The sequence below is a fragment of the Gopherus flavomarginatus genome, chromosome 1, assembly GCF_025201925.1.
Source record: "Gopherus flavomarginatus isolate rGopFla2 chromosome 1, rGopFla2.mat.asm, whole genome shotgun sequence".
Classification (NCBI taxonomy): Eukaryota; Metazoa; Chordata; order Testudines; family Testudinidae; genus Gopherus; species Gopherus flavomarginatus.
In genome coordinates this window covers 175,239,451-175,259,716 of record NC_066617.1, presented here as the reverse complement: position 1 = coordinate 175,259,716, position 20,266 = coordinate 175,239,451, and the positions used below count along the sequence as shown (strand labels likewise).

The following is a 20,266-nucleotide window of genomic DNA, read 5'->3' as shown; positions in this document are numbered from 1 at the left end:
GGTGAAGTTGGGAAAAATTGTTATAGCGACTTTAAAAAAAAAAAAGTTCCAAAATGATTCCATAAAGATCCCAAATTTAAAGGCTGTTAAGAAAGGTACAGTGGTAACATTAGCAAAGTTCCAAATTTCTTTGTGATACAAAGAGCCACTTTCTGCATAGCGCTTGGGGTCTATGCAGTAATACCCAGTGCATGATTGTGTGTGTAAACATGTTTATTCTGATGCAAGTGGTCCAAGGGGTTGTTATTCCAAACACACTTGTTATTTTATGCTGGCCAATGCAGCTTGATCAATCAAATCAAGGCTAACTTAAGAAAATCCCTTTTTTTTTTAAATCCCCAATTGCTGAGCATGGTGTCCCCGGAGCTACTGTAAGTCAAGTCAGTAGGAATCTTAACATGAACTTTAATGGGAACAGGGTCTATTCAATATACCTGCTATGTATAGAAAAAGAACACTAATGAGATTGCAAAGTCAGCTACTTAGAATTTAGGAACTGCCAGAATTAAGCTTAAATGGGCAACCTTAATTCTGGCAAAAAGAACAGGAGTACTTGTGGCACCTTAGAGACTAACAAATTTATTTCAGCATGAGCTTTCGTGAGCTACAGCTCACTTCTTCGGATGCATAGCTGTAGCTCACGAAAGCTCATGCTGAAATAAATTTGTTAGTCTCTAAGGTACCACAACTACTCCTGTTCTTTTTGCGGATACAGACTAACATGGCTGCTACTCTGAAACCTTAATTCTGGCATTTCCTCATTTTTGCATGCTTGACTTTGTAGCCTTCTTTTAAGGTTGTTTGTGTAGATAATATGCTTTGTGTTTTTTAGAAAGAAAAAAATCAAACCTAAATAATTTTATGTGCAGTGCCCCCCGATGCATCAGCAGCACTTTCAAACAGAGTACTTTCGGCCCTGTCTCTGCCACTCAAGTGCTAAACTATGCTAGCCACAAGAACATGCAGTTATCCTCTGTAACCATAGAGGAAGAGGCACAACACATGGAGATGGCGGGTTACAGATTCAAGAATAGCCCAGTTTGTCGACCGCATCACTAAGTGTATAGATTTGGCAGATTCTAAGAAAGAGTGTGGCTCGGCGTGTGTCTACACAGTGGGGAGAGTGCTTCCCAGTTTGGGCAGACAGACACACACTAGCTCTAGTTGAGCTAGATCACTTAAAAATAGCAACAAGGCTGCAGCACCACAGGTCGGGGTAGCTCCCTGAGAACATACCCAGGGAATTCATAGATTCCAAGGCCAGAAAGGGACCATTGTGATCATCTAATCTGAGCTGCTGCATAACACAAGTTGTTGAACTTCACTGCAATAATTTCTATAGCAGATATTTTGAAAAACTTCCAATCTTGATTTAAAACTTGTCAGTATTGGAGAATCCACCACAACCCTTGGTAAATTGTTCTGATACTTACTTTCACTGTAGAAGATGTAGGCCTTATTTCCAGTCTGAATTTGTCTAGCTTTTCTCTGCTAGATTGAAGAGCCCATTGTTAAATATTTGTTCCCCACATAGGTGCTTACAAACTGTAATCAGGTCACCTCTTAACCTTCTCTTTGTTAAGCTAAATAGATTGAGCTTTTTGGGTCTCTCTCTATAAGGCATGTTTTCTAATCCTTTAATCATTCTCCTGGCTCTTCCCTGAACCCTCTCCAGCTTTTTAACATCCTTCCTCAATTGTGGACAACAGAACTGGACACAGTAGTCTAGCACTGGTTGCACCAGTACCAAATACAGAGGTAAAATAGCCTCTGTATTTCTGCTTGAGATTCCCCTGTTTATGCATGCGAGGATCACATTAGCCCTGTTGGTTGCAGTAAAAGTTCATGTTCAGCCTATTATCCACCACACTCCCAAATCATTTTCAGATAGAGAGTCCCGCATCCTGTAAATATGGCCTACAGTCTTTGTTCCAAGATGTATACAGCTGTATTTGGCCACATAAAAATGCACATTATTGCTTGCACCCAGTGTACCAAGCAATCCAGATTTTCCTGTGTTGGTGACCTGTCTTTTTCATTATTTACCACTCCCTCAATTTTTTTATCATTTTCAAACTTTATCAATGACATTTTTATGTTTTCTTCCAGGTCATTTGATGTTAAATAGTGTAGGACCCAGAACAGATCCCTTCAGGACCCCACTAGAAACACACCTGTTCAGTGATGATTCCCCAGTTAGAGTTGCATTTTGAGATCTATCAGTTAGACAGTTTTTAATCCATTTAATATATCCCATGTTAATTTTATATTGTTCTAGTTTTTTTAAATGAAAATGTTATGTGATACAACATCAAACATCTTATAGGTGTAAGTATTACTATTACCTTTATCAACCAAACTTGTAATCTAATCAAAAAAAGAGATATCAAGTTACTTTGACAAGATCTATTTTCAATAACTTATGTTGATTTGTATTACTATATTACCCTCCTTTAGTTCTTTATTGAGATCCATATTAACCACTGCATTATCTTGCCCAGGAACAATGTCAGGTTGACAGGCCTATAAAAACCTGGGTCATCACATTTACTCTTTTTAAAAATTGACACAACCATAAGCTTTCTTCCAGTCTTCTGGACCTTCCCTGGTGTTTTAAGCCTTACCGAAAATCAACATTAATGGTTCACCAACCTCTTCGGCCAATTCCTTTGAAACTCTTGAGTGCAAGTTATACTGACCTGCTGATTTTAAAAATGTCTAACTTGAGCAGCTGGGGTTTAACATCATCCTAACATACTAGTGGAATGGAAAAAAAGTGTTATCATCATCATATGATGAGACTACATTATGTTTATTCCAAATACAGAACAGAGATATTTATTGAATACTTCCACCCTTTCTGCATTGTTATGGGTAATTCTACCATTTACATCTAGTAATGATCCAATACCATTGTCAGGATTCTTTATCCTATTATACTTAAATGCCTCCTTAGTGTCCTGAACTCTGCTAGCCATAGATTTCTCCTTATGTCACTTTGCTTTCCCTATCAATTTTCTACAATTCCTAACTTTTGATTTATATTCAGTACTATCAACTTCCCGTTTCTTCCATTTGTTGCATATTATTTTTAAAGTTTTTTATAGTTGCCTTCAGGTCCTTCTAAGCCAGGTTGTTTTTTTAACCAACATGGCCTTCTCCCTTGATTATGGCTTTTTGGGCATCTAGTAAAGTCCTGTTAAACAAGCCCCAATTAGCCATTCACATTTTCTGATTAAGTTCTTCCTCTCAGCTTATTTGGCTCATGATGGTTTTCACTTTTGTGAAATTGTCCCCTTTAAAGCACCAAGTTGGGCAGGATTGTACTTGGGCAGCTAGCGACTTGTGCTGCTACAGCCAGACTACTATTTTTAATATGCTAGCTTGAATAGAGATGAACATACACTCCTACTCTGATATAACGCTGTCCTCGGGAGCCAAAAATTCTTACTATGTTATATTGAACTTGCTTTGATCCACCGGAGTGCTCAGCTACCCTCCCACCCTCCCCGGAACGCTGCTTTACTGCATTACATCTGAATTTGTGTTATATCAGGTTGCGTTATATCGAGGTAGAGGTGTATGTATACGCTCACTGGGAAGCATCCTGTCAGCTGCTGTGTAGATGTACCCTAAATGGATTAGATTTAGTTCTCCCATATTGTTTCCTGGTCTCCAGTACAGTGCACCTTCCCTTAGACCAAAAGGATTTTGATGGGTAACATCAACAGCAGCAGATGAATCCTTTTGTTTTTTTTGTTTTTTTTTGTTTTTTAAATTTTGTCTGTGTTCCCTCAGGAGGTTCAGTTCTTTCTGGCAGGCTGAATGAGATCCAGAGGAGCATGCTCAATGTGGATGGAATGTTGAGCAATTTTAGAAGCAAGCAACACAAACTGAAAAATTATGTTTTTCCAAAAACTGATCATTCAGCCATGTATAAGCTTTCCTATACAAAGCGAGAGATACTTTTGCCTTTAAAGTATTATCCCTCTGTTCAATTTCAAAATCCTGCTGCAAACCATTAGGAAAAAAAATTTACATATATTCTATATGTATATATATATATTTTTTTTAAAAGAGAAAGGCAGATTTCTGGGTGGTGGGGTTTTGTTTTTTAAATACTGGGACATGTTAGGTAACCTTAACACAAGGCTCACTACTCCTCCCTCTGTAATCAGTATGTTCAACATATGTATATATATATATATATATTATTTTTAATCCTAGGTCTCAGTGGAAGAATTAGAACACAGTATAAGTGTAAAAATAGCAAAAGAAGCAGTGATGAATATCAACAGCCCTAGAAGTCTGTTCAAACCATCAAATGGCTTCCTGGAAACTAAGGTGTACATTGCAGGATTACCTCGCAAAGTCGGCGACACACTCATTAAACAGGTAACTTAAAAATACCTCCTGGTTAAGGCTGCTTTCTTGTTTGCTTCTCCTTATATGGTGGTTACCCATGTGTCACTAGGGAGACAAAATACAGGGAGGTATGTAGGTAGAAAATGAAAATGCCATTGGTGCCATTTTCATTTGAAAATGAGTATGCATGAAGCTTTGCAGTCTGCCCATTTTCAGATTTTAATTATAGAATCACAGCAATTAAAGCAGTCTCAGGTAATCTAATCAATTTTCCAGGGTCCTATGCAGGATTGTGCCTCAGAGTACATTTCCTAATCTCATTTTAAAACTCCCAAGCTATATGGCCACCAGTAGTTATCTTGAGAGCATATTGTACAAATATGTCCTTTCTTAGTGCCAGTTGTGCCTTGGTCTCGTGTGTCTGTGACGGGAGTGGGGGGTGGGGTTGAAGGAAGAGCAAGGAGCCTTCATTTCTACCCTGCCCTACCCACCCTGCACAGGGGGCATGAATAGCGTGACCAGACAGCAAGTGTGAAAAATGGGGACAGGGGGTGGGGGTGGGGGGTAATAGGCAACTATATAAGAAAAAGCCCCAAATATCAGGATTGTCCCAATAAAATAGGGACATCTGGTCACCCTACGCATGAGTCACCTGACTCACCCTTCTCAGCAGCTGTAGGTCCGTGCAGTCACCTCTGGTGCAGACCCAGTAATTATCACAGTAACTGGCAGTCTCAGCAGAGAGGCAACAAGTGAATAGATTATGAGGACTGAACTTTTTTTTTCACGCTAGAGGAAGGAAGCCTCCATTACCGTTGCCCATACAGTATCTGTTCTTCATATGTGTAAAAGAATTTCTATCCAACACTTTGCATGTGGAGTAGAAAATATTTTACATTTGAAAATAAGCCACCAGTCCACTAACAAAAAAAATTGCTTGTAATATTTCATTTTTTAAATAATCTGTTTTTGCTTGCAGTGTGACAGGGAGGCAAAAAGGTAAAAATGTTTGACTGCTTCTCAATGAATATTCTCTTTCCCAATGTGAAATAATTCTAGAAATGTTGTTTGGGCTGATGAGTCAAACTCTCAGCCAACAAACAATACTAATAGCCATGGCCCCCTAGCTATAGCGCAGTAGACACAGCCAAGCTACAGTATGTTTGAACTTAAATTTTGACGTTGTCTATTCTTTGCTTGCCAGTGGTACCAAATGGGAAAAGCTTATTGGCTCAGCAGTGCTGACTGAAAGCTGCGCTACTGTATGTGCCTTTGATTTCAAAGAGACACAAAATGAGTGCGGGTGACAAAATACTAGTGAAGTAATATCTTTTATTGGACCAACTTCTGTTGGTGAGAGATACAAGCTTTTGAGTGATACACAGCTCTTCTTTAGGTCTGGAAAAGGTAGGTACTCAGCCTGTCACAGCTAAATACGGAATGGAACAGATTGTTTAGCGTAAGTTGTTAACATATATTCTAAAAGACTATTCAAGGTGAAGTGGTCCCTTAACACCATTCCAGTGATGGGATAATAAAATGTGGAGGGAAGTTAGTGGGTTACAGATTTTTGTAATAAGCCATAAATCCAGTGTCTTAATTAAGACCATGATTTTTAGAGTCTAGTAAAATGATGAATTTAAGCTCCCAGGCTCCTCTTTTCAAGGTACTGTGCAGGAGGACGAGGACTGAGAGGTCAGAAATGGAGTGACTGTTTTGAGAAAAAAGTGTTTGCCTTTGGGTAATACAGTGTTTTTATCTTTTTATCATTTTTTTTCTGTGCAAGGTCATTTGAGAGCATAGTGATTGTCTGGTTTCATCCACATAGTTGTTGGGGCATTTGGAGAAGTAGATCGCATAACAGAATGTGCCACCGAAACATCCCTGACAGAACCTGCTTCACTGCAGAAAAAAAACTCCTCTGATCGCTCACCCTTAGTTGTCACTTACCCCTCCACATTGGAAGCCATATGGAGTATCATTAAACAATTACAATCCATACTCAATGGGGACCACATCTCGAAAGAAATCTTCCCTCAACCCCCTTTTCCGGCCTTCAGATGACCCCCCAACTTCATATCAGAAGCAAGTTTCCTCACAGACAAGGACTCCTTAACTTAAAGCAGCACCAGACCCTGCCACAATAGATGGAAAACCTGCAGACATATCTCTACTGCTACAATGATCGCACCCCTCCCCCACCCCCCCGGCCACAACATATCATTCAAGATCCACGGGTCCCACCCAGAGCCTTTTCTTTGGTAGGGCGAATCAGGGCGACCGCTCTGGGCCCCGCACTTTGGGGGGCCCCATGGGCTGGTGCAATTGACTGGCGCGGTCAGCCCCAGAAGAGACAAATTTGTCACTTCCTCCCTGGGCCCCGCACCCCACTAGGGACGGCACTGGTCCTACCCATGCCTATCACAGTGTGGTGTACCTCATCCAGTACACTAAATGCCCCCCAGTGATAAGAGACAAAAATACCACATTACCCAAGGGCAAACACATCTCACAAAATGATCACTCTATATCTGACCTCTCAGTCCTCATCCTCAAAGGAAAGATGCAAAACACTTTAAAAAAAGATGAGCCTGGGAACTTACGTTCATAACTTTGCTAGACCCTATAAATCAGGGGTGGGCAAACTTTTTGGCCTGAGGGCCACATTAGGGAATAGAAATTGTATGGAGGGCCATGAATGCTCACAAAATTGGGGTTGGGGTGTGGGAGGGGGTATGGTTTCTGGGTGGGGCTGAGGAGTTTTGAGCTTAGGAGGGTGTTCTGGGCTGGGACTCAGGGGTTCGAAGGGTGGGAGGAGAAGGATCAAGTCTGGGGCAGGGGTGCAGGAAAGGGTTCAGGCTCTGGCTAAGGGTGTTGGCTCTGGGGTGGGGCTGGGGATGAGAGGTTTGGGGTGCAGGAGGGTGCTCTGGGCCGGGATCCAGGGGTTTAGAGAGTGGCAGGGGATCAGGGCTGGGACGGGGGTTGGGGCATGGGAAGAGGCTCAGGCGTGTAGCCCCCAATCCAGCGCCCCCTCGGAGCGGGCTGAGCCACATGTTATGGCCCCAACCCAGCCCCCTGGGTGTAGCAGGGCTGAGCCACTTGGTGCGGCTCAGGGGCCAGCTGAAGATGGCCTGCGGTCCGTCGTTTGCCCACCCCTGCTATAAATCATGGTTTTAATAAAGACTCTGGGTTGGTGGTTTATTACAACAATCTATAACTCATGCACTAACCGTCCCGCTTTTTTTTTGTCCCATGACTGGAGAGGTGTTAACGGACCACTTGACCTTGAATGGTCTCTTAGAATGTGTTAACTACTTACGCTAAACAGTCTGTTCCACCTTTTATTTATCTATGAGACTCTGAGGGCAAGTCTGCACTAGAAAATTAAGCCACCACATGAATTACATCACTTTTGCATGGCCACATTACTCTCCTTATTTTGGTGGTGCGGGTCCTCACCAGGAGTGCTTGCACTGATTTAATTGTCAGTGTGGGGTGGTTTCTGAAAGGTTGCAACAGTTGATCTAAGCAACAACCTAATTTCATCGACCTAAGTGCTACACCTCTCACAGAGGTGGAGTTATTAAGTCAGTGTAGTGGATAAGTTACATTGGTGGGAGGTACATTTTAGGTCTGCACTACTGCTTATGTTGGCAAAACGTATATTGTTGAAGGGTGAGAAAAAGCTGCATTGGCACAGCTGTGCCACTGTAAGGTCTCTAGTGTAGACATAGCCTCAGTGTAGATGGTTACAGAGTTAGGTTAATTTGAGGCAGCTCATGGTGACCTCTCCCTGCAGTGTAGACCAGGCCTGAGTACTTTTCTCAGACCTGAAGAGAGCTCTTTGTAAGCTAAAAGCTTGTTTCTCATGCCAACAGAAGTCAGTCCAATAAAAGATATTACCTCCTCCACCTTGTTCTCTCTAATATCCTGGGACCAACATGGCTACAACGCTGCAAACAACAATTTGATTCGAAGACAGCTCTGAAGATCAGTGCTGTAAGCTATGGCATTAATATAACTCTGCATTACTGTTCACCAGAAATAAATTGTCATATCAAGTAACTCATTCTCTGTTGATTAACAATGTTTCTAGAGTAAATCTATATGCAACACAAAAATCTGAATGTAACTCTTCTGCAGCTTAACCCTCGACTAGATGGGTGCATTCGTGCCTGGAACCTGATGAATCAGGGAAGTTCAGGCATAAAAGAAGTTATTCAAGAAAAACAAAGCAAACACTGTTTAGTAACTGTGGGGAAAGGGTCCTACTACCCTGGCACTGGCATGGCACAATTTCATATAAACTATAGTAAGTATTTTTCTGCCTTCTCCAACTTTTCTTTATGCTAGACTGATGATTGAACTAATGAATGGCAAAAGAGTATGGGCTTCCCTCAGGCACCCTTGACTTGGGCAAGGTTCCCACTAATTTCAGAGGGAGTTTTGCTTGAGTAATGAGTGTAGGTTCTGGTCTCACACATTATCAGTTTAATTTCTGCAAAGGCCTCTATTAGCGTGGACTTGATCAAATGGGTCCTTTCCATCTCTCAAGGGTCTGATTCAGCTCCCATTTTATCAATGGAAGTTTTGCTATTGACATCACTGAGAGTGGTTTGAGCCCCAAATGAAATAGTCATATGGAATTAGATTCGAGCACGATACAGTGCGAGTGCTGATTATGACACTAAGTAACATGGTGCCTTATTAGTGTGACATTAAGAAAAAAAACAGTTAATAAATATGGGCATCCCTTTTAGCTGCTGAACTTGCAAACATTTTAGCACCTGTACAACTTTTACTCATGAGAATTCCCATTGGAGCAATGGAACTATTCCTGTGTGTGATGTTAAACGCGTGTTTAAGCTATCAACCTTCTGCTCAGTAGCAAAATTTTATGAGCAACCTGTCAGGCTTTTTCTGGCTTAGCCTTATAAACAGCCCTCTTATGAATGTGGCAGAGAGAGAGGTAATAAACAAAAAAAGAAGACCAGCGAGCTGAAAAGGCAAGAAAAAAACCCAAGCTTAAAATGTCTCTTTCTATATGTTTAATATTAGAAATTTTGGGGAAAACTAGAAATGTAAAGCTCACCTTTTCACTGCAGATTTAGCTTTATTTTTCATAGTGGGAATATAGATTAAATTGTAGGGGGGAAATGCTTGTAAATAACTGAATAGTATTTGGATGCTTATAAAAGGTGTTTTTCGGGTTCATTCATTTCATTCTTTTTTTTAAACAGATAATTTTACCAATGACAAAGAATGGCTAATAAACATAACATTGACTATTCGCCCATCCACAGGCACTGGTGTGATGTTTGCCTTGGTCTCTGGCAAAACAGTGCCTCTTGCCTTGTCCATAGTAGACTCCAACTCCCCTAACTCACAGGTGATCTTACTGTTATCACAGTAACTCTGGGTCTGATCCTCATCTGGTGTAAATCAGCATAGCTCTTTTGACTTAAACTCTCTTCATTCTCTATGTGTAAAATGGAACTAATCTTAGCTACTTACTATACTTCATAAGGGCATTGTGAGGCTGAATTAATTGTTTGCAAGGTGCTCCACTAAAACAGTGATGAACTGCATAAAAAAGCCAATATATACATAGGTCTTGCTGTCCTTGAATTCTCAGGGCTGGTCTACACTACAGGGGAAAATCGGTCTTAGATATGCAACTTGAGCTACGTGAATAATGTAGCTGAAGTCGAAGTATCTAAGATTGAATTACTCACCCGTCCTCACGGCGCGGGATCGATGTCCGCGGCTCCCCCTGTCGATTCCGCAACTCCGTTCGGGTTGGTGGAGTTACGAAATCGATATAAGCGATATAGATGAGACGCGATATATCGATCCCCAAGCAATCGATTGCTACCCACCGATACAGCGGGTAGTGAAGACGTACCCGCAGTTGTGGCAAGTAGCATGACAGAAGGCCGTATGTGCTTATATGTATATGACGGTCAATACATACTTCTTTTTTAAACTGCCTATAGTAGATACTAGGGGTGAAATGTTGGCCTCATTACAGTCAGTGTCAAAACTTCGATCGACTTCCACAGGACCAGGATTTAACCCCAGAAATCTAGATCAAGATTTTCTAACATGAATACCTAAAGAGAGACTCCTAAATATAAAATTTAGGCACCTAAACAAGTGGCTTCGTTTTTCAAAAGTGCTGAACAACCCAGCAGCTTCTATTGACTTCAGTGGATTTCCCAGTTTCAAGCACCTGTTTTGAAAAACTTTGGCTGTAATGTTTCCTCCAGTTTCTCCTTACAAATGTAAAATGCATCATAACTAAATAAATAAGTGCTGGAGTTCTGTGTGAGATGTTTTTTATTCTGTTGCCTAGGAAATCATTGTGACTATTGAGAACGTCATTGTTGCCCGGCTGGAGTCAGAGAGGTTGTGTACCTCCAAAAGAATGCTGCTAGGACTCAGAGTAAACAAACAGCTGCTTGAACTGACTGCTGATTCACAAACACAAAGCATCAATTCTGAGCAAGAGCAACAACTGTCCATCCTGGATCAAGTAATGAAGGGACCTATTGTTACCTACTTAGGTGGCATTCCAGGTGAATTTTATTTCTTTTCATTGATGTGAATGAATTAGTCTTACTTAAAATCCTGGGTTGTTGTGGTGTGGTGTGGTTTTTTTTTTTTTTAAACAATTACCTATTTTTATCCTTGTATTTTTGAGTCAACTTGTATAGCTTTTGATGCAACCTGGTACTTCAATAGTAACATTAAGGCGCTATCTTAACAGCCCAGCAGCAGAGCTTCTCTCCAAAGGTCTATTTTTGGAAATGACCCTATGGCACCTATTCCCAGGATAAAATGGTTGTGTTTTGTGAGGATTTTTATTTTCCATTTTTTTTTGTTTTGCTTAAGAGTGATGAGAACTCCTGAAGTGCCATCTACTGATAGTTTCAACAAACTGCAGCAGCTTTAGATATTGTCTAAACCATCCATTTAAAACTAATTGAAGGAGAGAAAGCTGGGAGGAGGAAACAGGGAAAATGGGGTTACAACAATCATACTTTCAGGTGATGATTGACAGCCTCCAGGATAGCAGGAAATATGAAAGTTAAGTGGGTTAAAAAGACTCAATGTTTTGTTTAAACAATTTGTAAGTGAATTTTCAGCCCTACAACTCCTATTTCGTGCAACCATATCTGAGAAGGCATGCTATGGATGTGTATCAATGCCATGAGGCTTTGGATTTGGAAAATTATATGCTAACTTGAAACCTGGGGTGGGGTGACACCTAAATCATAGGGTGGTTTTAGGGCTAAATTATCATTGGTAAAAGTTTTTGACATCCTCTGGCTAAAGGGACTATAGGGAAAGACAAAGTATTAGCTTCCCAAGAGATCTTAGAAGTTTGACAGGCAGTTTTGAATTGGCATATACTTTTCTGTGTTGTATGTTTTGTAAAAACAAACCTGCCCCAAGGGGCATATCCAGCCCCCTTCTCTGTAGTTTCAGTGGGAGCAGGGTGAGTCAGCTGCGTGAGAGGTGTGGAGGGTAGGGTTGCCAATTTTGGTTTGATGTATTCCTGGAGGTTTCATCACATGACAGTCTTTAATTAAAGATTAATTTTTAATTCCTGGAGATTCCAGGACAATCCTGGAGGGCTGGCAACCCTAGTGCTGGATTGGGGGTTGGGGAGAAGAAAGGGGAAGTGCATACCCTTTGCACAGCAGGGAAACTACCTGTACATGGGTTTCCGTCAAGACAGTGCACAGGTAAGGCCAGCACGTGGGCATCTGGGGCCAGAGAATCAACTGCTGCATCCTCTCCACCCTCCCACCATTGTAGAACAGTGGCTCTCAACCTTTCAGGATGACTATACCCCTTTCAGGAGTCTTATTTGTCTTGCATACCCCCAAGTTACTTAAAAATTACTTGCTTACAAAATCAGACATAAAAATACTAAAGTATCAGAGGGGTAGCCGTGTTAGTCTGGATCTGTAAAAGCAGCAAAGAATCCTGTGGCACCTTATAGACTAACAGACATTTTGGAGCATGAGCTTTCGTGGGTGAATACCCGCTTCATCAGATGCATGTAGTGAAAATTTCCAGGGGCAGGTATATATATGCAGGCAAGCTAGAGATAATGATAACCTCATATCTCTAGCCTGATAACCTCATTATCTCTAGCTTGCCTGCATATATATACCTGCCCCTGGAAATTTCCACTACATGCATCTGACGAAGCGGGTATTCACCCACTAAAGCTCATGCTCCAAAACGTCTGTTAGTCTATAAGGTGCCACAGGATTCTTTGCTGCTTTTAAAAATACTAAAGTGTCACAACTCTTATTACTGAAAAATGGCTTGCTTTCTCATTTTGCCATATAATTATAAAATAAATCAATTGGAATATAAATATATAGAGCAGTATAAACAAATCATGGTCTGTATGAAATTTTAGTTAGCGCTGGCTTCGCTAGTGCTTTTTATGTAGCTAGTTATCAAAGTAGGCAAATATCTAGATGAGTTTCTGTACCCCCTAGAAGAGCTCTGCGTACCCCTGATTGAGAACCACTGCTGTAGAGGAAGAACATTACAACTGCAGATGCTACTGCAACCTTGGGGCTGCATTGTCAGTCACCTCTGCAACCTCCTAGTGTGTGGGAGGAGAGGAAGAGATCTGTTCCCCACAAGTCTTATTGCACATCCTGGTAATGAGGGTGTGAATATATTTCAGAATATAGGCACAAAAGAGGGTTACAAGAAGACATGGGAAGGATATTTGTCCTGTATTAACTTTTGAATATGTATGCAATGGATTGAAAACCAAAATAAACTTAGCAGCAGCAAACTAGATGAGTGCTGTTCAAATTTGATCTTCACCATCCTCTATACTTAGACAAGAGAACATACCAAATACTGCACTAACATTAGTTACTGTGAGTGGTAAGCCATCAATGTTTTAATTGTGTCCACTGTGTCGAAACGAGATAAAGCCAGTGCTTATTAGTAGAGATCAGTAAATAGACTACTTGATCCACACTACGTTCTGAACAAGGAAGTTTCAGATAAAAGCCTTTTTAAAAAGATAACTGAAGAAAGAAATATAGTTGCTGTGAATTCCAAGAAGTTCTTTACCCAGTATTTAAACATAGCTATTACAAGCACAGTCAGACCCATTGACAGCAATTCCGGGCCCCAGGGCAGAACAGTCAATGGACCCCCACACACGCACAAGCCATGCCCTCATGGACAGGATCTGGCTGATATTTGGGCCGTGCTGCGCCTGCACTGGCTGGTGCCCAGCAAGCTGCTGACTGCGCTGCTGGGTGCGCTCTTCCAGCACAAGCAGGGATTCACCCAGTAGGGTTGCCAACTGTATAATCACGCAAACTCAAAGACTCTTTCCCCTCCCCTTCCATGAGACCACGCCCCTGTCCCATGCCTTCTCCGAAGCCCCACCCTCTGCTCACCCCATTCCTGCTCCCTGCATCACTTGCTCTCCCCCACCCTCACTCGCTTTCACCAGGCTGGTGCAATGGGTTGGGGTACGGGGTGCAAGCTCTGGGATGGAGTTTGGGTGCGAGAGCGGGTGCAGGCTCTCAGAGGGATTTGGGGTGCAGGCTTTAGGCTGGGGCAGGGGGTTGGGGTGGAGGAGGAGGGCAGGGGGTCGGCACTTACCTCAGATGGCTCCTGAAAGCAACCGGCACACCCCTCTGGCAGCGGCTTCTAGGCAGGGGGATCCAGGGGGTCTCCATGTGCTGCTGCCTGCAGGCCCTGCCCCCACAGCTCCCACTGGCCACAGTTCCTGGCCAATGAGAGTTGCAGATTCGGCGCTTGGGGTGGGGGCAGTGCGTGGAGATCCCCTGTCCCCCCACCCCCCAAGGGCCGCAGTGACGTGCAGGCCACTTCCGGGAAGAGTGCGGAGCGAGGGCCAGCAGGAAGCCTGTCTTAGCCCCGCTGCACTGCTGGCTGCAGTCAGGGGTCCCCAGGCCTTTTTAAATCTCCTAGGCCCCTGGTCAGTTGCCCTATTTCCTCCCACCCCATTGTTGGCGGGCCTAAGCACAGTGCTAACTGCAGTGTAAACAAAGCTGTAGGAAATGAGATGCTGGTTTAAATCAAGTATCCCTATTGGCTAATGAGCCAACATTCACACTTGGAGAACGTGTACTTGGAGAACGGGGTACAAAATATATCAGAAGGACAGAACAGGTCGTGCGGGGTGGGGGTAGAGAGTGGCACTATATGTGAAAGAAAATGTAGAATCAAGTGAAGTAAAAATCTTAAGTGAATCCACATGTGCCATAGAATCTCTATGGGTAGTAATTCCATGCTCTAATAAGAATATAACAGTAGGGATCTATTATCGAGCACCTGACCAGGACAGTGATAGTGATGATGAAATGCTGAGGGAGATTAAAGAGGCTATCAAAATAAAGAACTCAATAACAGTCGGGGGATTTCAGTTATCCCCGTATTGACTGGGTACATGTCATCTCAGGACTTTGGGCCTTCATCCTCATGAAAAGGAGAGGGAAACAGTCTTTCAGTCTCAGCGACAGGCAGTCTCGGTTCCCACTCACCTGCATTGTTAAAGGCAAGGCTTAGTCCCTGGGGGTTACAATGGAAAAAACAGACCAGCCCATCTTCCTCAGAGGGCTCAGGCCAGCCTCATTCTCCAACTGTTCATCAGTTAGTAACACAGGACCCCAGTCTGGAGGCACTAGCTCTGCTTGTTTCAGAATATCACCCCAACTGTGCTGAATTGTTCCTTTTTAAGGGCCCTCCCCCAGGCCTGAGAAGCCACACAAATGCAGCCGGTTGGGACTGATTGGAATCACAGGAATTAACCTCTTCTTGACTTGGGGGGTGGGGGTAATCTGCTCCTGGGAGAATCACAATCACTGAAAAACTTCACGGCAAGCCTGTATGATCATCAGCAATAGGTTCTTTAGAGATAACCACATTGTGCAGGAGTGTTAGATGACATTCTTGACATCAGCTTCTAACCCAGTTGGTTCTAGTTGCTGAACGTGCTCCTGACCAGATCCTCAAGGATATTTAGATTCCTAACTCCTATTAAAATCAGGTGAGTGAGTTACAGTCCTAAATCTCTTTGAGGATCCAGACCTTGGATCAGTTCCAACCTACCTCACAAGAAGTTTGTTGTACCCTATGACTCATAGTAATGCCTGCTTGAGCATTTGTAATGGAGTAAATGTACTGTTCGCTGACAATACATCATTGGTTGACATTGCCCTAGTTTATCACTGAATAGATTAGAAATGGAAAGTGTGGGACTTTTACAGAGAAGTCACTGGAAAGAAGAAATGATGAAACTAGTTTGTAGCATTCTCATGGGTCCCCTGTTTTTGAACAGTGGATTGGAATCCAGAGCAAGCTTTTGGCCAGATAGAAAGATTATTCTAACAGTGAACTTTAAATACATAAACATCTGTTGCTAGGTCAGGACAAGAAAACTGGGGATGCCAGGAAATATGGTATTAACACTCTCCAATCAGTAAAGTATATATTATTTTGAAAATCTTCCATTTTGTTAGGTTTTTAGATTAGAGGAAGGTTCTAGTGCAGTGGTCCCCAAACTATTGGGCACGTTCGGGATGGTGGGTGAGGCAGGGCCCAGGACAGCCCCCATGAGGAGTGGGAAGGGAGCACCATACAGCTTTGCCCCCAGTTGCCAGTCCCCACCACCACGGTCCTGCTCCTGGATGCAGCCCTGGCTGCGGTTCCAGCCCCACCCCGTCCCTGCCCTACCCTCGTCCCTGGCTCCCAGCCCAGCCACGACTCCAGCCTCAGCCTCGACTCCCTTACCCTTCTCCGTACCCTTCCCCCCTGCTCCCGGGAGCTGCAGCCCCAGCTTCTGGGCTGGGTGGTGTGGTGTGGACAGGGGTAAGGGGGGGCACGATGTGAAAAGTTTGGGGACCACTGTTCTAATGCATATTGCAAATCATCCTAACCTTCCTCAGTTTATGAACTTCATCTTAAACACTCAAACAAGGGGAAGAAGAGTTTATGGAGTGAAGTGAAATGTTTCCTATTAAGCTGCCATTTCCTGCGATGGATCCTTGACTGATCAGAAATGGGAAGTTTCCTTGTTTTTACTCATCTGAAAAGCACATAGCATGTTGGAAGCCTTGGCGTAATTCATTTAATGTGGTTTCTGTGCAGATGTTCCCATTGGTGCTACGCTGCTGACGGCCTTTTATAATGGCTGCATGGAGGTAAAGGTCAATGACGTACAGCTGGATCTGGATGAAGCCTTCTCTAAACACAATGACATTCGATCCCACTCGTGCCCACTGATTGCAAATGAAATGAATGAATTCTTAAACTAGCATTCTCCCTTCAGATATAATTTGCGTAATGAGTCTCATGTCATAATGAAACCTGTATTATTTTACTCAAGATGTTCTGAGAAAGGAGTTCAACTGGAGTGTTTCTATCTCCTTAATGTAATTTGGGACGATTAAAAAACTCCCACTTTTTTCAGCTATAAAAGGACATGATGAAGACTAAAATCCTGTGAAAATGTTCTTATCCGTGTCAGTGATTAAATCTAGTTTAAAGATATTAAGATTTCTTTTGGGTGGAACCATCTTTTTTTCACTATTGTTGCGGTTCCCTTTTTGTATTTTACCCAGCTTGAAGAGTCAAATCAGGCCAGTCTGGCTGTCACTTTTAGTTCTGATGCTTTAGCACAAAGCTGTGGTGTTTGGGTGGCAAGCGCTACCAGCAAGTTTGAATCTAAACATTGTTTTCATTTAACTTTCTAAAACAAAATGTATGAAAATGTCTTAGAAGGTTTTGGAAAATGTGTGCTTTGAAAAGTCTAAAGTTATAAGCCCAAGGTCCCTGTCAGACTTCTGAATCACAGCATTATTTTGGGGAGCAACATCCAACCCCAAGCTTTTATTAAATATCACATATTTTCTAAAAAGAAAGAAATTCGTAAAGTGGCTTTGAAATCCTTATAATGTACTGGACCAACTTTTCCACTCAAAGCCTCCTTTTATAGGTACATTTCAGCTTGTGTTACACACTTCCACAGAACATATCAAAATGACACAAAATGATATTTGATTACTCCTTGGGACAGACTAGCTTGGGGTTAACATTAATTCTTTCCATGTTTTCCATCAAGGAATCCCAGCATTGTACTTTGTTAGATTCAGAGCTCCGTTAAGAGGGACACACTGCCACACTTAAAAATTAATTCAGTACCATGCTATTATCAGAAAACAAAGGCCAGCAGTTTTATGCGGGTGAGTTGCACGGATGAAGCACCATCAGTCAGAGTTACAGGACACCAAATTGGAATTTACCAAATAAAGCTAGGGGCTTCACTGGCAGACGAACAGACTTCTCCATTCATGAGGAATCTCACAGTCCAGAGTTTCCTAGTCATTCCTTCATACAGAAATCTGTCGAACTAGTTCTCTCCTCAGGCCAATCCCTCAAAACTGGGGATAAAATCCCCATCACTTCTGCTTCTGGGGACCTATAGAGAGAGGGATACAGCTGTGTTTGAAAGCCATATTTCAGCAAGAGTTGTTTATTTACATGAATCCCGAAATTTTACAGCCATGTCACACTTAAAGCCATATCCGCTCTCAGCCAGATTAACAAGGAAAGTTGATTAAGGCAGGAAGGAATGAGTTTTCTGGGAAATATCCAGTTCACACATTTCTGGCTTCCTTAATCTCCTCTGAGTGGGCTTTCCCTTCCCTGTCTCATTTTCACACAAGCAGTAATTCCGGCTGCTCTAGCATTTTAGTCAAGCTGAACAAGCAAACAAAGGAGAGAACAGGCATAAGCAGTGACTACCTTTCACCTCCAATCACAAAACTATTATCTGTCAAAATACCTGAATTGGGGTTTGCTTCCTAGGGGCCTAATTGTAATATATTTGTTGCCCCAGGATTAGAAATTTACTTACCAGGAGATGGATCATGCCATTCTTACTCACTTTGAGAACTACCTTAATTCCTCTGGGAATTCCACTAAAATAAACGGGTTTCCTTGTGGTGTGAGGTACTGCACAGTGTAAACGTACCTCAAAGCATAAAATCTGGGCCTAACTTTTCAACTGTATTTTGTCAGCTGCTTTCCCACCTCCCTCTTTAACTTCACTTCTCACCCTGGCCTTACTATATAACATGATGAGTATAATGGATGAATGTTTGCTATGGTTTCCCAGGGAAGCCAGTCTCAGGTCCCTCACAGAGTTTGACTCGGCACCAGTACTGCTGCTCACTGATAAAAGGAAACCTTAAAGATCACTTGAAGCAAGTCTCCTATGGCTAATCACCAGTCAGCTAATGACCCACCACAGTGAAGTGTAACATGATGCAAAATTGCTTAAGTTTCCATCTCCTTTAAATACTTATGGAAAAAATGCCAGCACCCACTGCACTTACCTTATTTGGACCCAATTCAGTAAAGCACTTAAGCACATGCTTAAGGCTAATTGAAATCCATTTGAATTACATGCTGAAATGGGGCTTTGGTGAAGCAGACAATCTAACCGTGCCATTCAATAATTACTGCATTTGCAATTTAGTAGCAAAAGCCCCAGAAACTCAAATTGTCTTCAGGAAAGTAGATCTTATGCTTGTTCAGCTTCCTTATCTTCCACAACAATCATAGAAACATTAAATAAGAATGTCAACATGACAGACCTTTATGTCAACATGTGTACAACACAAGAAGAAAAGTTTGGATTTTTTGTTTTGTAAATCCTAGAGAGACAGGAAATTAAGGAACATAGGAAATAGTTAAGTCACACTAAATCACACAGGTTTCTGATCTGGGCACTATCTGTACAGGAAACAAAATACAGATCCTTTAGTGTATGCTAGTCTTATGTAAAGCTCTGTTGGATTTTTGAATGTGCAAGTGCCTCAATGTTTTAAAAATGCAATAAAGGCGTATCTAGACGTTTCTTTTCATTTCAAGGTGTATTTGTATATCTTTGATTCATTTAAGCTGTACACATCTTGTTTTGATGATAAAATGTCTTATTTAAGAATCTGTGGTAATCTTCAGTATAAAAAATTTCAATAACTCAAAGCTCATTTGCTGTTCAAATATGAATCCATGTTCCCTAAATTAATGGTGGGTTTTCTTAATGATTTAATATTGCCAGTATCAATTAAACTGGGTTGACGTTATAGGCAAGAAGTAAGATTAATGAGAAAAGTTTATCAGCTTCTGTGTTTTCACATTTTACATACAATATTTTGCACATTTTTCTAGCACCTGAAAGCCAGATGTGGAGCTGAATTCTAATTTACATGAAGGCCCTTTAATACGTACATACACAACCGCTTTAAGGTTCCTTCGCACGCCAGAGTGGTATATATTGACCTTAAGTGACTGAGAATCAGCCATATTGTTTAATTTTATCCCAGAGATTGCCACCTTCATGGAAACAAAAGAGACAGATCCAAACTTTATTAATAATAAATTATAACATAATAATTCATAATAATTAATATTGTTCTCAGCAACCCGAGTCCAGAAAAGCACTTAAGAGTGTGTTTAACTTTAGTGGGACTACTCACGTGCTTAAAAGTAAGCATATGTTGGACTGGAGCTAGCTGCATCAGTTATTACCCCAGAATGACTCCACTGACTTCTGCTTTATTACACCAGTGTAAATCCACAGAATTTGGATCATGCATAAAAACAGCTTATAAAAAAAATTACAATTCTTAAAACAATATTTGGTGTTAATAAATAAAGTACCAGGAGAACAAAAGGAGAAAAGAAAGCTCTCTGATTAAACAGAAAAAAATGAATACCATACCTCAAATAATAGGCTTTTCAATTGCTTTTCGAGGATGACAGCTCTAGCTGTTTTGGACATTCCAGGCACCAATTTTACATTGCTACTAACACA

The 20,266-nt window shown here is 41.8% G+C and overlaps 1 protein-coding gene across 5 annotated transcripts in view; it reads left to right on the top strand.

Moving 5' to 3' along the window:
• PROS1 (protein S) overlaps nucleotides 1–19,313 on the top strand; it is a 490,278-nt gene extending 470,965 nt beyond the window's left edge. For all 5 annotated transcript variants that reach the window (XM_050958478.1, XM_050958450.1, XM_050958486.1 and 2 more), the window contains 5 exons: nucleotides 4,228–4,395; nucleotides 8,509–8,677; nucleotides 9,606–9,754; nucleotides 10,721–10,943; nucleotides 16,534–19,313. In XM_050958478.1, coding sequence (XP_050814435.1) covers nucleotides 4,228–4,395; nucleotides 8,509–8,677; nucleotides 9,606–9,754; nucleotides 10,721–10,943; nucleotides 16,534–16,700 — 876 coding nt within the window. In that variant the 3' untranslated portion in view covers nucleotides 16,701–19,313. The remainder of the gene's footprint in view (nucleotides 1–4,227; nucleotides 4,396–8,508; nucleotides 8,678–9,605; nucleotides 9,755–10,720; nucleotides 10,944–16,533) is intronic.
• Nucleotides 19,314–20,266: the final 953 nt, after the last annotated feature.